The sequence below is a fragment of the Acanthopagrus latus genome, chromosome 9, assembly GCF_904848185.1.
Source record: "Acanthopagrus latus isolate v.2019 chromosome 9, fAcaLat1.1, whole genome shotgun sequence".
NCBI classification, from domain to species: domain Eukaryota; kingdom Metazoa; phylum Chordata; class Actinopteri; order Spariformes; family Sparidae; genus Acanthopagrus; species Acanthopagrus latus.
Window position 1 is genome coordinate 10,569,797 of NC_051047.1, and position 17,809 is coordinate 10,587,605.

The 17,809-nt window shown below is 44.8% G+C and overlaps 1 protein-coding gene across 2 annotated transcripts; it reads left to right on the forward strand.

The window, feature by feature from the left end:
* The first annotated feature begins 22 nt into the window (after positions 1-22).
* Positions 23-17,475, forward strand: aff3 (AF4/FMR2 family, member 3). Of its 2 annotated transcripts, XM_037109468.1 has the most exons (19): positions 23-226; positions 2,169-2,213; positions 5,694-5,768; positions 6,543-6,576; positions 6,684-6,741; positions 7,692-7,743; positions 8,330-8,367; positions 8,552-8,741; positions 11,047-13,014; positions 13,152-13,279; positions 14,468-14,624; positions 14,716-14,819; positions 14,954-15,017; positions 15,431-15,567; positions 15,684-15,755; positions 15,868-15,961; positions 16,086-16,135; positions 16,253-16,458; positions 16,621-17,475. In XM_037109468.1, the coding sequence occupies exons 1-19, from the start codon at positions 155-157 to the stop codon at positions 16,740-16,742; spliced, it is 3,666 nt and encodes a 1,221-aa protein (XP_036965363.1). In that variant the 5' UTR covers positions 23-154; the 3' UTR covers positions 16,743-17,475. The 2 variants fall into 2 exon arrangements, with proteins under 2 accessions (XP_036965363.1, XP_036965364.1); XM_037109469.1 differs by lacking the exon at positions 16,621-17,475 and having other exon boundaries at positions 16,086-16,139; positions 16,253-16,390.
* Positions 17,476-17,809: the final 334 nt, after the last annotated feature.

The window sequence follows — 17,809 nt, forward strand, 5'->3', positions numbered from 1 at the left end:
CACCGCCCCCCCGCCCCCCTCAGTGACACACCGACTCTCCCCGCAGCAGCAGAAGCAGCAGCACGGAGGAGCGACGAGCGAGGAGCCGCTGATCTCCACGGGAGTCCTCTGACTGGCATGGACACCGGAGGAGAGCGCTGACCATCCAGGAACCATGCCTACTGTCCTCGGTGGCAAAGGGAAACTTTCCGTTGTGTGTTACCTACTCCGATGCGCTTACTCTCAGGTGAGAGGCGACATAGAGCCTACTCTTAAAAGACAAATCAATGAATGAGTTGTGTGTCTGTAAAGCAACACTGACAGATTTATTGAGCCTTTCAGAGCTATGGAGATAATTGCATGTTTAAAGTCAATAGTTTGTACACAGACTTCCTGCTGGTTATTTCTATAAAATATATATATATAGATATGTATATATATATATATATTCTTCTTTAATCTGAACACTGAAATAAAATGAGCGGGCAATTCCTACAGAGTCGTGCGTTTTGCGCTCCTGTCTTCGTAAAGATTCAGTTTTGCAGATTTAAAGTCGCATCGGATGATCCTTAAAGCCACTAAAAACAGATGGAAGTGTTGAATGGAGCCTCCAAAACGGGCATAACTTTAGTAATTGCTGATATTTTAAGAATGTAACAGGTGGCATCAGTGTAGCTGGCTGGCATGCTGCTTGTTTCAGGTGTTATGATGGGCTGTGGTTTGTTTGGCCCCCGCGGGACCTCACTCATCGGGGTATTGCAGCAGAGCTGAAGCCTGCAGTGTTTAGTGGGTATGAACGTGTGAAACACATTGCACATGATTATGTCCACACTAATGGACCTGTAAGTGTAAACTGAGGAGGCAGGCGGGCCAGACTTGAGCTCGTGCACCGCCACAGGGAGGTAAAATACTGCCTGTCTGTGTTTATGTTTTTCATTTAGTGCCTACAGCTCTCATATGGCTGGAACAATCAGACAGTTTTCACACACAGTTTTCCATCCGCAGGCAGGGAGCAGCCTCTCAGACACTGACCTTAGTGAGTCATGCATGCAAGAAGAGACAGTTTCACACACACACACACACACACACACACACACACACACACACACACACACATACACACACACACACGCATGCACGCACGCTGCACTACACACATTTCTCTACTGTGCATACTTGTACTGCACAGATGGCACAGAAGAAAGAGCAGGGGGAATAGAAGGCAGAAGCAAATCAGCCAAAAATGGAATATATGTGTGTGTGTGTGTGTGCAGAAGAGATTCACATGAAATGGCAAAAGCTATAAGACCTATAAGAAACAGGAGCATTGTAAATCATAAATGGGAAACAATATTTCACGCTGACAATTTGTCGAGCGGTTTGGGGATCGTGAGTTTTCGCACAAAACTCACAGTCATAAGGAAACCCTTGACTGAAACGCGCTCCCACATAAACAGAAAGGGCCCTCGCTGCACACAGAGTTGCACAGATGGGGAAGTGTGAGTAATGTAAAGTATGTGTCCTTTATCTCTTGAGCAACATGCTTCTCTGTGTTCATGCCACGAATTTGAATTGTGAGCTGAAAAAAAAGGGGAGGGGGAGGGGAACAAGGGTTAAGGAGGGACAGCAGGGTTGCCTAACAGGGATGGAAACAGAAAGTTGCCCGCAACTGAATCAGCATCCGTCTGATCGTCCGCAGCTGCGATCTCTAAGATATGAGTCATCAACGAGCTTCAGCCTCCTCTCACAGTTACAGTGTGCGGTGTAACTGCACGGCTTACAGTAAAGAGGCGCACTGTGTTGTGACTGCGGTGACAAAAAGGCGGGAAGCAGAGAGCCGAAGGTGATTCTTTTTTTTTTTTTTTTTAAGTGTGCACCTTTGTGGTGTGACATGAAAGTTCACAACTTGACCAACGGCTGGTGAAATATATGAATGGGTTTATGTGCTCGGCTGTGTTTGCAGTCGACGTGTGTGTGTGTGTGTGTGTGTGCACAATATAAAAGCTGCACATTAGTTGAGATGCTCAAATACGGTTTGTGTGCACAGCTCTTTCTCCATGTGCTGGTCTACTTAGTAGCTAGACTCGTGTCTGTTGTTCTGAGTTGTTCTCCCTTTGATGAGCTGTCTGTTGAGACTCCCAGCGACTTTATCCTCGTTTGTCATCGTCTGTTTATTTGTCTCTGCACAGGTTACAAGAGGCCAACACAACAGCTGTGCCAAAGATACTCTGGAGGTAAGAAATGACTTTTGTTTGTTTGTTTGTTTGTTTTGCATTGCTTGACTTTAACATGTAATAGCAGCAGTTGGCTTTGAACATGCGCAATATTTCTGATTCATCACAAACGTATAGAGTCACATTGTGGTTAGAATGCAGCAGAGGAGGAAACACCAGACATAAGCCTGCAACTAACAAATGTTTTTTACCACTGATTCATCTGCCTGCTGATGTTCTTATAATTTAGTCCATTAGTCTATAAAAATAAAGGGACAGTTCTGTATCACTGCACAGAAGGAGGTAAGCATGGATGAGAGGCTAACTAACTATTAGAGGATTTATTGTGTTTATCGTGCTATAAAACTCAGAGAAGCGGCAAGTCGTCAACTTTGAGCAGCAGGAAATTTGTGAATGTTTGAAAAAAAACTTAGAACAGTTGCAGGTTCATTATCTGTCGATCAATTAATCAATTGACTGTTAGATGACTGTCAGAGGTTCTGCAGCAGAGAGCATCACTGCTCCTCCCTGCATCCTGTCACTAGTGTGGGACAAATTGCAGGGGTGGGGGAGAAGAATAGAGCTACAGAATATGGAAGGGGGGACGGGTGGGAGGAAGATAGCAACACATCATGCTCCACCTGGGAGACCTTGTTGTTGTTGGAGGAGGAAAGGGGTGAAGGCTGGTGCTGTGTCCTTGGTGACTGAGGGAGGAGAGATAATGAAGTGAAAGGATGAGCCGAGAGAGGAAACACTTGCCCTCCAGGGTTTACTGTAGAGGCTGGGGAGAGTGGAGGAGGAGAAGTGGAAGGGAAAAGCTTGAGTGTCGCCCGCCACGCTCAAAGAAATGTGTCATCTCATCAGCGTCTTTGGATTTCAGTGAATAAATCTGTCTCCGACTCCCATTAGATATAAAGAAATAGTTTGATGCTTTGGGAAATGCTTATTTGCTTTCGTGCTGAGAGTTCGATCAGAGGGTAGGCACCTCTCTCGCGTCCCTGCACTAAGAACTAAGTTTTAGCCAGCAGCTGGATAACTTGGCTTGTCACATTAGGGTTTTGTGAGGGTAATGTGCCGGACTATGTCACAACATTGCACTAACTGACTACTGCACAGTGCACAGACTTGTACCTTGTGCCGATCTTCTCATCTACAACTCAGCAAGAAAGAGCATAGGCGTGCTTTTCAAAATGTTGCACTATTCCTTTAGATCCCAACAGCTGAGGAAGAGTTCAGTGTCTGCAGCCACAAGTCCTGATCTGACCACTGACACACACATACTGACATACATCCTCAGACATCCCAGCCAGACAAAACATGACCTTTTCCCAGAGCTTGCTCACTGTTTCAGCAGTCGAGCAACCTCATGCCCTCGTTCAACCCAGCGATCGCCACACACGTGTACTTTACACGCTGAGGCTTCCACATAATGACGCAGCTGAAGAGCCAGATCATGCTAACACGGTAAATGAATGGTACAAAATGGCAATCTTTTGCCAGCTTCCACGTGGCCTGGCTTGCCTGCGTGTGACTGTGGGCAATTTAATCAGCAGAGATTATAATCAGAGCAGGAGCAAAGAGTGGATGCAGGGCAGAGCTCACTCCATGTGGCTGGTTTCTTCTGGAGCGCCGCACACAGCGAGCCAATAAGGAATTGGGTACATTTTCATAATAGTCCAGGTGTGTAATCATGTGTAATCAACTCAGTCTTCCACGCTCCCTCAGTGTGAGACGTGCATGAATGCGCAGACAGACGCTGTCACTTAGCTGTGAGCTTCCACCGCATGTATTTGAATTATGAATACTTTGTAATTCACCATGTTTTAGGAAATACTTCTGGATTTTATTAAAGGTGCAATTTGTGAGAATTTGTGTTTATGCATTCAAAAATTAACTAAATGTATCAACAGAATGTGCACAAATAACAGATTTGACATATTGTCAAAGAAGTCCATATTTTGTGTTGCAGAGACATCTATTGCAGTGAGTATGCTAACCAGCTAGCTCCTAGACAAATTGTAGGGTGCTAAGATAAGATTTTGGAAATATAAAGAAGAAGAAAAATGTAAATACTTGAGTTTGGTGCCTGAAAATTGTGCTTGAGAACAGTACTTGCATGAGTTGTATTTAGGTTTATTTCATCACTGGTTGTTCTACATTTTTCAAATCAAATCAAAAAAACATTGGTCCCAATTTCTATTCATCAGTATTAGTATCGACCCTGACAAAGTCATATCTGTCGACCTCTATTGAAGTCTGTAACGTGACAAAAATAATTGCAATAGTCCCCCACGAGTTAACTGAGCGTGATGATGTCTTAAGGCAGCATATTGTGCCTAAAAGTATCTGACTAACATTGAGAAGAAAGTAAGAAAAGCACATTTTTTTCACATTGAAGAGACTGTAACAAAAAAAAAAACTGGATTAATATCCGTTGCCAAATTTGTCCTGGAATGATTTTCTGTTTAAAGATAATGTGCACATTAGACAACTTCTTGTTCATCACAACAGCTGACAAACTGTTTGTCACAGTGACTCAACTAAGGATGTGCATGCTGATGGTTGACAGTGCAGATCCTGGATCAGTGTTTCCTGCAGCTGCCCAGGGTTGATAAGTGGACGTACCTTTCGGTTAGTCTGAAGTTCATCCCAAAAAATGTTCAAATAATTAAACGCTGCGCAGTGATTTGCTATTTTTCCACCTCCATTTTGCGGTCCCCTCTCAGCTGTGGCTGTGATTTCAACTGTTGCGCCGATGATTACCTGTTGTGACACGAGCCACCTGACATCTTTTATGTTCATTTCCCCCGGGGGCCACCTTACAAGCAACAAATGTTTTGATGAGCTGTCTTGTGTTCTGGTTCACTGTCTCTGCACCTCTGAAAGCTACAAACTCGACAGCCGAGTCACGCTCAGATCTTCCGTCTTGGAATGCCAAATCACGCCTTTTCAGATCAGGTAGATGAGTGGGTGTTACATGCACCAGATGATTCACTGTAGCTGTGCAATAGCAGGAGGGTCATTATTCGCTCACTGATTGAAAACGGCCATAAACAAAATGATCAAATCAAAAGAGAAAACAACTGTGAAATGGAACCGTATCAAAAATATAGCAGATACTTGAAATACCTGGTGATCAATCAGAGAGAAACAAAATGACTGCACAAAAACCTTGACACAGCTTCAGACAACACGCACCAGCTTATGATACACATTTCTCAGCTTAGACTAACCCATATAATTACCCAGGCACACTCCCCCTGGTGGGCAGGAACAGTGCTGATAACAAGAGTCAGCTGTCCGGTGAGGCTCCCTGCACTGTATACGACGAGGGGGAGCGTTAAGTTACGTCTAAATGAAAGAAAGAGGAAGAAAGTTTGATTTAAAGATTTAAGATGCCGGGACGTTCAGCATGTGAGCGCCATCAATCTCAGCGACATCTCACAATTCACCTTTGACCCCCACCTCCCCCCCACCCCCCTCCCCACTTGTGTTGCACAGGACATGACTCAGTCCTGGCCGTCCCAGCAAGCCTTAGGGGGTGACCAGGCTCAACAAATCCTCTACAACTCTAAGGTATGTCTGTGTGTTGTGTAAGTGTTTGTTTGATATTTAATATTTAGTCTACCGCACGCTACTGAGTTGACACATTACAGTAAGTCTGTTTAAAGGTCTTTGGCAGAACTCAGCTCGGTTGGCAGAGTAAATGTTGGCAGTGTACGTTTCTGCAAACTATGAATGTGTTGAAACTTAAGTTGCATCTTTCCACTTCTTTAGGTTCAATTTTCAATTTCATGCTGTGACAATGCTGCGCTCATGGTCTGGTTGGGTTTACACACAAAAAACATGGGACCGGTGTCCAACATCTCACAGAAATGTAAAGTTTTATGGCCACAAACACAGCTGGAAAATGTCTTGATGGCTGATCAAAAAATACCTGGTTTTGTTACCACAAACGGGGAAAATGTCCCGACGTCTTGTCAGAAATATCCAGTCACTTTGCTTAGTTGCTGGCTTGAACTGTGGTCTCTGGCCTGGCACCCATCTCGCCCAGCCATGACACCTCAATCATCCTACTCTCCCGCTGACATTATATCTAGGTCATATTCATGACATCTGAACGTGATACGACATGTGTGGATGAAATATTGATATGATACGCGCGACATGAACAAATTTGAACATATTCACGGTTTGCAGAAACGTAGGATTTTATTCTGGCGTGAGGCATGCCATAAGTGATGCCGTTCAGGGAAATGCTGTTTGCAAATCTAAATCTTTAGTGAACTGATTTATATTTGTCTTTGTGTGTTTTTCTCTCACTATCTCTTGTTCTCCCTCTTTCTGCAGGAAGCGAAGCTACCAAGTACACAACAAAGGCAAAGTATGTGTTCACTGACTAGTACATTTACTTATCTGATAAGTGCAATCATGTTATCAGTTCTCTCATAATATACGTTTCTCCGCCTGGTTTTTCTCTCTCTCTGTAAGGTCGGGGGGATGTTCAGCTGCGAATGACCCGTCACCCACATGTGGCACCTCACAAATCGTAAGTGGGACATGAGGAAACACGATCCACCGCAGGTCGTCAAACCTGAGCTGCCTCCGAGGCACGCACACGGACGACACAATATATCACAGACATAATTTATGTTCTCTTCTCTGCAACTTCTCTATGGAATTAGATACAAATCATGAGCAGCATCCTCTTTACAGTCCCAGCGACAAAGCATTAAATAGAAAGGAAGATGTAGAGTCAAGCAGCGCAGTGTTTCAGGTTGCAGGACAGAGGTCAGGTCAAAGGTCAGTGAACATTCTTGAACGCTGTCAGTGGATAGCAACTTGCTCCTGTTTGTTACCTCTTTACATCCTCTTTTTAGTGTGAAACACATGTTCGGTGTTGTACGCCAACCACATTATCACACATCATTTGTTACATAACGCAGCAGTTTTATGACAGTGGACATTTGTAAAACATTTGGAAAAACTTTTTCTCTCACAGTTTTGAGCGTCTATCTGAAATGTGTTCAGTTAGGTATGTATATTAACTTAACAAATCAGTTGTTTGTTGTTGTGTTATGGGTCATTTCAACACCTCTGATGCAACATTTGTTTGGTTTTGAGAACTGATAATCTCTGCATGCTTTTTTAAAAAACATAAATGATTTGCAAACATCCAACTGAGGTGCTCTTAAACTCTGTTCTACCATATATATTTGTGGATAAAAATACTACAAGGTATACAAAGATATCTCTTGGTTTGAAATGATCCCACTTTCAGAAGCCTACAGAAGCACGCTGTTTGAAAATTGTAGATGAACTGTAGATCATATTTGTTATTTTAGTTTTATACTGATGAATAGAAACGCACTCAGAAAGACCTCTTAGTGTTGAAAAATTGGGAAGGAAAATTTCTGATACAGTGGATTATTATCAGCACCAGTGCTGCCTTATCCGACAGTGTTTGACTTCTCTGACTTTGTGTTTCCTTGCATGCAGCATGCTTGCTGATGACCTGAAGCTGAGCAGCGATGATGAAGACAATCAAAGAGTAGGTGACACACTCTGCAGCCAGAAAAATGCTATCACTGCACTTCAAAAGTACACTAATTTGGCTCTGATGCAGCATGCAATATGAAAAGTTACTAGTAACTGCAGGTATCAAATAAATGTGGTGGAGTAAAAAGTACTACTTACATCCACAAGTGGAATGGAACAGAAAGTGGAAACATTCAAGGAAACTACAAGTCCCCCAAAATTGTACTGAAATACAGTAAACACACCGGTTTGTCTGTGTTTTACCAGAAGACAAATATTTTGTGAAACAGCTGTGTCTCATGACATGAAACCTACTCAGTGGTTATGACCTGAGCTGGACGTCTTCATGTCCCCATGTCTGCATGACTTCATGCTGTTTGTGAAAAGGTTTGGAGAGGCGGAAAGAATGTTGAATGCTACTGGTTCTTCTGGTATAGATCACTGGTGTGTCCACACCAGCACACAGCGTGGCACGACTGTGTCTGCATGCGCTACTAATCATATTAAGTCATTAAGCCGCAGAGGTAACAGATCGAGTGTAGCAGGTTTTCGCTGCGCTGCTGCTGTGGATGATAAGTTTCTGTTTTGTCTTCCTGAAGGCAACTCACGAGTCAGCTTCCTGGGATCACGGACACAGGTACTCCATCACAAATATCATGTGTGCATATTTTGATGTTTTTGTACAACTGTCTGTAAACACAAGGTCTACTGTGGGAATAACAATAGTATCTGTCCGCCCCACTCTGCCGTGCACCCACGCTGACCCCTCTCTGATGGTTGTGTGTGTGTGTGTGTGTGTGTGTGTGTGTGTTGACTGACAGCCTGTCAGCACAGCGAGCGCACACACATGGCAGGCGGGTGAGACATTCCAGCTCGGACTCTTCAGACTCAGACTGCTCTGCTGAGTCGGCCAGCAGCAGCCTTCACTCCCGGAGCCCCAGCCGGAGCCCAGACATTTACCGAGATCCCGCGTCGCCTGCCAACTCGCAGCAGCCGCTGTGCGACAAGGAGGTAACAACACTGCATCCTCTCCCGGCTCTCCGTCCATGTCTCGTTTTGTCTGCCTCTGCCTCGGGTCGCCTTCACGTGAATTCTCTACAGGGAGCGGTGGCCTCGAGGCGGTTGACGGCAGGTGTGGGGAGGGACGGAGGACTGGGGAATGCATGCGAGTTGGAGAAGAGGAGGAGGGTCGAGGGCAGAGGTAGCTTTGGGAATTAGTGCCTGGGTGTCATGTCAACAGGCCCAGTCTTAAAGAGGAAAGCCCTCAGGACGTGGAAGTCACGAAGACTTGAGTTGCTGTTGACGTCCCTTCTCACCCACAGTTGGATGTCATTGCCTCGGATAAACTTTGAGAGCACGATGAGCTTTTGGAAGTGTGGGGAATTGTGGGGGTCAGTTTGAGATGTGTGCTATGTGGGGAATGAAGGGGGAACCTGCCTCTCTTTTATGAATGGAAAGCCCTGTACGACTTAACTGTATTACTAAACATGCACCGCATCGGGCCCCTATGGAGAGGGAGGGAGTGGAGCGTGTTTGGGTTGGGGGAGGCGGGGGGGAGCACCATGTGTTTTTCATTTACGTGGACTGTTTAAATGTCTCTCAAGCAAGAGATGTGGGGGTTGGAGTTATGGAAGCTGCAAATCCAGAGTTCCAGGTAGTGAGAGAGAGAGAGAGAGAGAGAGAGAGAGAGGGAGAGAGAGGGAGGGAGGGACAGAAAAGAAGGAGGGAGGGCAGCCGACACGGTACAAGAGATGCAGTGTCTTCCCTGGAAAGAGGGCGAGGGATGTGGGGAGGGAGGGGGGGTCACTGTTTGACTTGAGGAGCAGAGGTTTAATTTAGCTCCCGGTCAGCGAAGAGAGAAAAAGAGAACGCAAAAGAGAGGAAGAAGTTTACTCTCCAGCTGTAAGTATCCTTTCACTTTTTTCTTCTTTTTTTTTTTTTACATACTTTCTGTTTCTCTCCTGTTCCTCTCATTCTTGCAGTTACCGAGCCAGTTGTTAAGCCAACATCAAGTGAGTCATTTGGCATAATTGGATGGGGGTTGAGCTTCTGTAAGCACAGATGTGGACTGTGAGACCGTGTAGGCTATTGAACGGAGGTTATAATGTCAGTCTGACACTTTTTAGACGTGAGTCAGGAACCAGATTTGTCATTTGGAGCTTGAGTTGTTTTTTAAAGCGCAGCTGAGTCAGTGAGTTACATGTTGGGGGAAGTGACTGTACTGTATTTAAATGGTTCTGTTGCAGTGTGGCAATGTTGTGGTATGTCAACACACACTCACAAATATGTGTCATTGTGCTCATGGTTAAATCTTTCACTGTCTACCTCTATGTCTTGTCAACTAGTTTGACCTTTTAACGAATATATAAAGAGACGTGTACAGTGGTGGAATGTAGCAAAGTGTGTTTACTCACATACTACAAACATACTGTAATATAAGCCTAATTTTCTCTGCAATTTGAGAGTTTTCATTTTCAAATGATCACCTATTGAATTACGATCCTGCAACAATGTCCTTGTTATCAACTCATTTTAGTGTATAACAGAGTCCTAAACCTCCATTTAAAAAAGGGCTGTTTGATATGACTCAAATCTCATAACCTGATATTTCTGCGCATCCATTCTGTGTAGAACAACGGAAAGCGCCGTCCAAATGATTAAAAATACTGCTGTAGCGAGTGTGATTTGTCCCACAGCAGAATAACAAATGGAGCATCATACGGAACAATAGACAGACTAACCCTAACCCTTAAAAACAGGTTTAGGTACTTGTACAACACTATAAGATTAGGAAGCAATTACAGCCAGAAATGTCTTTATAGTACAAATGCAGTTTGTAATACTTTTTTTTTTTTTTTTAAATCTTGCAGCAATAAAATAATAGTCTAATAATAGAATCTATAAATAACTATCATATGCATTTTTTTTGTACTTTTAGATATTCTATGTATGCTCTGTTGAAAATACTAGATTCTTCATGTGCAATTTTTACCTTTAACAAGACTTTTATTTTATTGCACGTTGTTGTTTTAATACTTTTACTTGAAGCTCCTGTTGGTAAGATCGTTGATTGGGAGTATCCTTCCCAACTTGTCAAAAACTGGGACTTTCAGATGGTGGACAAACCGATCTACAATCAAATTCGACTCGAGACTAAGACTCAAAAATCAGCTATGTTACCAACAGCAGCTTTAAGATAGGGATCTATGCAGACTTCCACCACTGCAAATCCTCGCGATTAAAGATTATGTGGAATTAATCTAGTTTGCGATTTATATTTGACATTTGTTTCTCTGTTCTGCTGTGCTTTCTTTAGACCGATCACCCGTCTGCTGCTCAGTGGCAGTTGGATAAATGGCTGAACAAATCACAGAGAAAATCTACCAGCAGTGAACCGGATCCCACCCAACGAGCCCCGTCTCCAGCCAGGTCCTGGGACAGCAATCAGGAATATAGCCCCAGCCAAAGCCCAATTCCAAGCCCACAGTTCCATTATAGCCACAACAACAGTCCCCTACCCAGCCCTGGTTATAGCTACTGCCCCAGCCCGAGCCCATTCCCCAGCACCTGCCCAAGTCCCAGCCCTAGTCCGAGACACAGCCCGATCCCCAGTCCAGTTCCAAGTGTTTGCCCCAGTCTGCATGGGAGCCCGAGAGCCAGCCGTAGCCCTAGCCCCATACCTAGAGAGCCTCCAAGAAGCCCCAGTCCCAGCCTTCCTGCTCCTTCAAGGGTTCGTCACTACCCTGAGTTTCAGAGCCAGAACCAAACACAGCCGAGTATAACAAACAATCACCACAGGGCAAAAAATAGGCCATGGACTGCCCCATTGCCTAACGCTGACAGCAAGAGCAAGCCAACAAACAGTACTCATCAGCACAAGTCCAAGACTCGACCCTCACAGAACCAAGACCAAAGCAAATCCAAGCCTTCTCCTGCTGTGCTAAACCAGAGTCACAGCCACAAATCTAGACCTAAGCCTAACTTTCATCCAAGTACTAAACAAATCGCTGAGGCTCCCAAAGCCAAACAGACGCCACATATTGAGCAAATCCAAAGCAGCAGATCCAACCACTCCAACTCAAACCACAAAACCAGGCCTTTGCATCAATCTGGCTCACAGCACAGCCCCACAAGGACAAAGCACTTGGTTCCAACTAGCCGTGAGACCAACCCTGGTCATAGTTCTCATTCCCAGACTACCTCTAAATCTGCTACCAATTCTAATACTGGCTTGAACTCTAAACCTAGCCTAAAACCTAGGACCAAGACTTGGGAGGCTACAACCTCAACTCCTGTGCATGTCAACCACACAAAAACTATCCAGAAGAAACCCCAGCCCAAGGAGCAAGAGGTGGAACACAGAGGAGATCATCTGACCCAAGCAGAGAGGAGAAAGCCAGAGAGAAAAGAGGACAGACATAGGGAAAGACAACAACAAGGGAAACAGGAGAGAAAGGAAGACAGGAGGCTGGCGGAGGAGCAGCTACTGAGGCGTCCCTGGATCCAGAGTTCGGCAGAGGAAGAGGAGGAGGAGGAAGAGGAGGAGGAGGAGGGAGTGATAGAGAGGCAGAGGAAGAGAGAGGAGACAGCAAGACGGGAAAACAGGAGGAGGGAGCAGCAACATAGACGCGAATGGCAAACAGTCCAGACCAAACAGAGACTGCCTACCAGCACCGAGCGACACCGCCTACCGGACAACTCACACCACCACCAAGGGAGGGCAAAAAAGTGTGGAAGAGGTGAGGAGGAGAGAGACCTACAGCAAGACCCTTCGCCCTCTCCGTCACGTTCCCCAACCCCCCATAGTGTGTCCTCCTCATCCTCTGCCTCCTCCTCTTCAAATTCAGACTCAGAATCTGAATATCAGGCTCCGATCACCAAAGTCCCCGCAGACTCTACCTCTCACAGGAGGCTCCCAAAGAGAGGGCAACAAGGCCCAGGCACGACTGACGCCAGCAAGCCGAAGGTTGTGCACCCCAGAGGACCCACCTCGGGCAATCCAGGTGAGGGGCAGCCAAGTGAGGGGAAGCAGAAGCTCTACACCCTAGTCCCATTTGGGCGAGGCGAACAAGCTACAACATCTTCCCAGCGGGGGCTTAGAAATCTGGTGGTGCAGATAGACCTCTGTCTTCTTAAAAGGGTCCCGGACAGCACTACAAGCTCCCCTGTTAAAAAGCCCTCCTCTTCCTCCTCCTCCTCATCAGCTAAAGACAAGCCAGGGGAGGCTATGAAACACTCATACGTCCCTGAGACTGTTACGAAAGATGGCAAAAGGAAACGCAAGGTAGACAACATGTACTCACTTTACTTTTCTGATCTGGTCAAATCTGATGTGAATCTGGACATGTTTTCTTGCATTAATATGTTGATGTTATAGGGCTGTTCTTCTGAGCTTGACTATGTGTGTTTGCGTTTGACCAGCTGGAGAATGGCGTGTCACAAAGAGAGAGCAAGAGGAGCATTCCTCTCACGAATGACCTCTCAGGCCGCACAGATTCTTCAGCTCACACAGCTGAGCGCAACTTTGTGACTGAGACCACGCACAATGGGTGAGAAAAAAAAAACACCGAACACACCACTCTGTCTCAATAATACTGTATATGCCATACAATACAGAGCTTTACACACTCCATGTTCTATCTGTAGCTATCTGTAGTGTTGACTCTGGGATAGCTTAGCCTCTTTCCACACACACATTATTAAACCAGCTTTCCACTCTACATTTAGCCCGGGGCTAAAAGCATTCTTAGAACCGTCTTAGTCCCAGACTGAGGGAAGCTGTTAGACTGACCAAAACTTTGTGACGCAACAAAACCGCCTCAGAACGCTGCAGGCGACAGTTAGGTTAGCAGTGTGCAGTGGATCGACTCAGCTCGTCAGGTCATCAGTGGCTGGTTGTAGGACGTTTCACCACCAGTTTCACCAGCCAATCAGTGCCTCACAGTGAAGTCAGCTGGTTCAGTCAGTTACGAACCGTCAGCTGGTCGAAATGACTGTTTTGGACAGAGGAAAGTGAGGATCGCTTTATGAATTGGACTAACAGCTGTGGCTGTCTGACACAAGTCTTGAAGTTTGAAATTAAGCCTATTTTAAAATGCAACTTTCAGCTTGTCTTGTCTCAAATCTTTGAGACAATCTTTGACTTCAGAAAGCTTTCACACAGGCTCAATCCTGGCCCACTCCAAGGATGGATCACTTTAGCCTAGGGCTTGCTGGCTCTGCTTGAGAGCAGAGATAGCCCTGAGTTTGTGGGATTATCCCCAAAAAATGAACTGAACACTAAAAGCTGAAATGTGCAGTTGTAAATAGGGGCTAAAGTTGGCATTGGCCATGTGTCAGATTTGTATGCAAACATTTGTCGTGCATTCCAACAGACTTTTAACCCAGGGTTACTAGAAGTTCAGTGTGAATTGTATAGAGCTGGGCTTAATAAATAAGGACTTAATAATATATGTAAAGAGGGCCAAGATATCCTAGGGTTAACTCTTAACTCGAAGCCTGGGGTTAAGGATAGCCAAACCGTGCAGTGTGTCAGCCCAGAGTTGTGTGTGTGTAAGCCCTGTTTTTAGTTGTGTTCAGGAGATAATGCTCCAAATTCAGGGCTAACCCTTCTCTGGAGAAAGGCCAGCATGTCCTAAAATGAAGTTGGGATCAGCCATAAAAGCTTTCTTAGCCTGGGACTAAGAAGGTTCTACAAATGTTTTTGGTCTTGCATATGTCGGCGTGTGCTTTCCCAGGTATTTGGAGGAGTACTTGGACAGCAAGAGGCCATTGTCTCCCGTGTCTCCACTGTCTGACAGCCCTGAGTCCACCAAGCCTCCCTCCAAAACAAAGACTATGGAGCAGCATCACATCCACAAGAACCGAGACAAGAATAGAGATTCTGCGATTAAGGTAAGACAAAAAAAAAAAAAATCTTTTTTTTTCAGATCATCCTACTGCTCGCAGTATTTTTGGTTTGTTTATTTTTGACCTTATTTGACAGCCAAAGATGGAGGTGGAATGTGTAAAAGTGTCGAGACAACCCCAACCACCGTCCGAGACCTGGGGCCCGGCGGGACACAGGGGGGCCGTTCCAAACCATGAAACGTGAGCAAGTCCAAACAGTGCTTCACTGCATGGCCCACACTGCTTGATATTTGTCAGATACAGACTCACCAGACACTGCACTTTTTTTATATTTTTTTTTTAATATATTTCTGTCTTTCTGTCCGTCTTCCTAGTCCACACCATGCAGAGTACTACTTACATGAGGCTAAAAGGATGAAGCACCGTGCAGATGCAATGGTGAGTCCTTGATCTTTAGGTGAATAGAAAACAAAATTTGGATGTTGCACAATCACTGAAGAAATATTCTGCCATTTGTTTAAATACAACCATTTGCTTTCTCTGTTGGAGATGAGATGTTTGGCAACAGTTTAATGTCTATATGTGTATGAGAGGGCAAGTGATTGCAATAAAAATATTTATGTAGCACTTCACCACACAAGTCAGCATTCGCCCATACATTCTTAGACAGGTGGCAGAGGGTGCCATGCAAGGTGCCACCTGCTCATCCTTCAGTATCTTGCATCTTGTGCATCTTTTCGGGAATAGGAAAATGTTCCTAGGGAGAAACTAACATCAAATACTGAACATACAGGAAGGAAGACATGTTTAAGAGAGTATGCTCATGTTGGATGTTGGATGTCTTTTTCCAGGTGGACAAACTAGGGAAGGCTGTGAATTACATTGACGCCGCTCTCTCCTTCATGGAATGTGGGAAAGCGATGGAGGAAGGGCCGCTAGAGGCAAAGTCTCCTTACACCATGTACTCAGAGACGGTGGAGCTTATTAGGTGAATAATGCAAAAGCACATATTTGGATTTCGGCCGTCCAGACAGTCAGAGACAAACAGACAGATATGCATACGCATGAATGGCAGCGCCATTGTTAACAGTCCTGTGTCTTAAGGTACGCGATGAGGCTGAAGAACCACTCCGGCCCTGGGGCAAGACAGGAAGACAAACAGCTGGCGGTTTTGTGGTGCGTATGTCATCTCCTCTGTTTATTCCACATCTATCATCGAGCTGAGGGACCTGCATTTTTGGGGATGATTTGTGGTCAGCCTGAGCCTCTTTGACTTGTGTGCCCACAGTTTCCGATGCCTTGCCCTCCTTTACTGGCAAATGTTTCGTTTAAAGAAGGACCACGCACTGAAATACTCCAAAGTTCTGCTTGACTACTTCAAGGTTTGTCTGAGAACAAGTCGGACGTGTCAGCTCCAGGAAATCTTGCTGTCTTTTCCGTTTCAAATATCATATGTCAACATTTGGCTTTGGACAACTTTCAGCCTTGTTTATTGTGTCATTACAGAGTTCTCCCAAATTGCCTTCTACACCTCCCTGCTGGAGTGACTCTGGGAAGTAGGTGGATAATAGCTTCATATTACAGGCACTCTGTTTCATTCATGTGCTTTCAGCAGCCACTGAGCCTTCACTGACCACCATTACTCTGCTGTGCATTGTGTTTTCAACTCCCAGGGGTACAGGAGGACCCCCTTCTTCGCTCTCGCCCAACGCCAAACACCTCAGACAGGGTTCACACGGGGGCAGCAACCTACCCTCTCTCATAAGCATTCCCCAACGTATCCACCAGATGGCAGCCAATCACCTGAACATTACCAACAGTGTCTTGTATAGTTATGAGTACTGGGAGGTAGCTGACAACCTTGCAAAGGAGAACAAAGGTATGGAGCCCCCACGCAGCCACACATCCCATGCATGAGACTGGAACAAAGCCTTTAGTTTCATATTTACATGGGAGAAAAAAATGGCACATTCGTTCAAATGAATCTGTTTTTAAATGCCAATTACAAAACTTGATTTATGATCTTCCTTTATCATTACAGAGTTCTTCAACTACTTAAATACCTTGTCTGGACCATTGACTCTTCACAGTAGCATAGCTCACGCAGTCCAATACACCAGACAGGCTCTTCAGTGGATACGCATCAGTGCCAAACTTAACTAACAAGGAGAGGATTTAGTTTTACCTGCCCACTGGGCCTCCAGGCCTGTCTTAAAAAGAGACAAAACTCTGGAACTCTATGCAGCTGACAGGACAGCACCGATACCTACAGTGCTGCGTGAAGTGGAGTTGGATGAAATCCCCTAGAGCCCGATCATCCTCATAGGATGTTGAAGTGCTTGCTATCCGGGTCTTACTGTGTGAAAAGCCTCCCGAAGAAGCAACCTTGTAATTCCTCACAGACGGACTACATGCACCTTCTTCCACATTGTTGGATTAATCCGAAGAGTTGTATGGATTTGAAATGATCTGTCAAAAGTCTAATGCAATGTCTCAGAAAAAGGACTCAACTGTATGTGCGAAGCCTTTTTCATACTTTGGACTGAATCATCATACGACAGACTGTTTCTTTGGGTCCAAAAGAGGAGGAACTGCTTACAAAAGACCAACTGGTCATATACCACTTTCTCCAGAACATTTGGCTGTGACATTTTCTAATGAAGGACTCTCCCTTTACATTTTTTTTGATATTTTCATTTGGATGTGTTTTTACTGTGCAATATTTGATGGAATATCTGTTTTTAGAAAAAAGAAAAGAAAAAAAACACAGGAGAAAAAAATTGTTGGTGAGTCTAGTTGCCAACATTCAAAGTCCCTTTTATGCAAGATGTATTTTTGTCCCGGTTTTGAGTGTGGGATTATGTCATTAAATGAACAACGAATTTCGAAGAGGTCACTCAGACTTCCTCTTGTTAAGTTTGCTTTCTTGGGTCTGGTTCAGGAATATGCTTTAAAGGTTTCCAGATATCTTACACCATGAGTTACACAGGTAACATATCATCACTATCAGTCTTTGGTGTCTTAATTTTGATAATGTTTATGTTTTAACTTTAGCAAAATGGATTACAAGGTCAACTTAATTTTCTTCAAACCATTAGCCTTTAAAAAAAAAACCCTCTCAAACCAGACAATGGCAGTCAAAGTTTTGTTGTACCCTGTGACAGGGGTGGCCTGACAGTCAAATTGGATTGCCCTTTCACTCTCATTAATTGTTTTAATTATCTTAATTT

What these genes read in the sequence shown, in the direction of transcription:
- aff3 (XM_037109468.1), top strand. Translation starts at nt 155, where the DNA reads ATGCCTACTGTCCTCGGTGGCAAAGGGAAACTTTCCGTTGTGTGTTAC. An exon ending in ATGGCAAAAGGAAACGCAAG is followed by an intron (nt 13,015 to 13,151) that starts GTAGACAACATG and finishes GCGTTTGACCAG; the next exon opens with CTGGAGAATGGCGTGTCACA. An exon ending in ATAGAGATTCTGCGATTAAG is followed by an intron (nt 14,625 to 14,715) that starts GTAAGACAAAAA and finishes CTTATTTGACAG; the next exon opens with CCAAAGATGGAGGTGGAATG.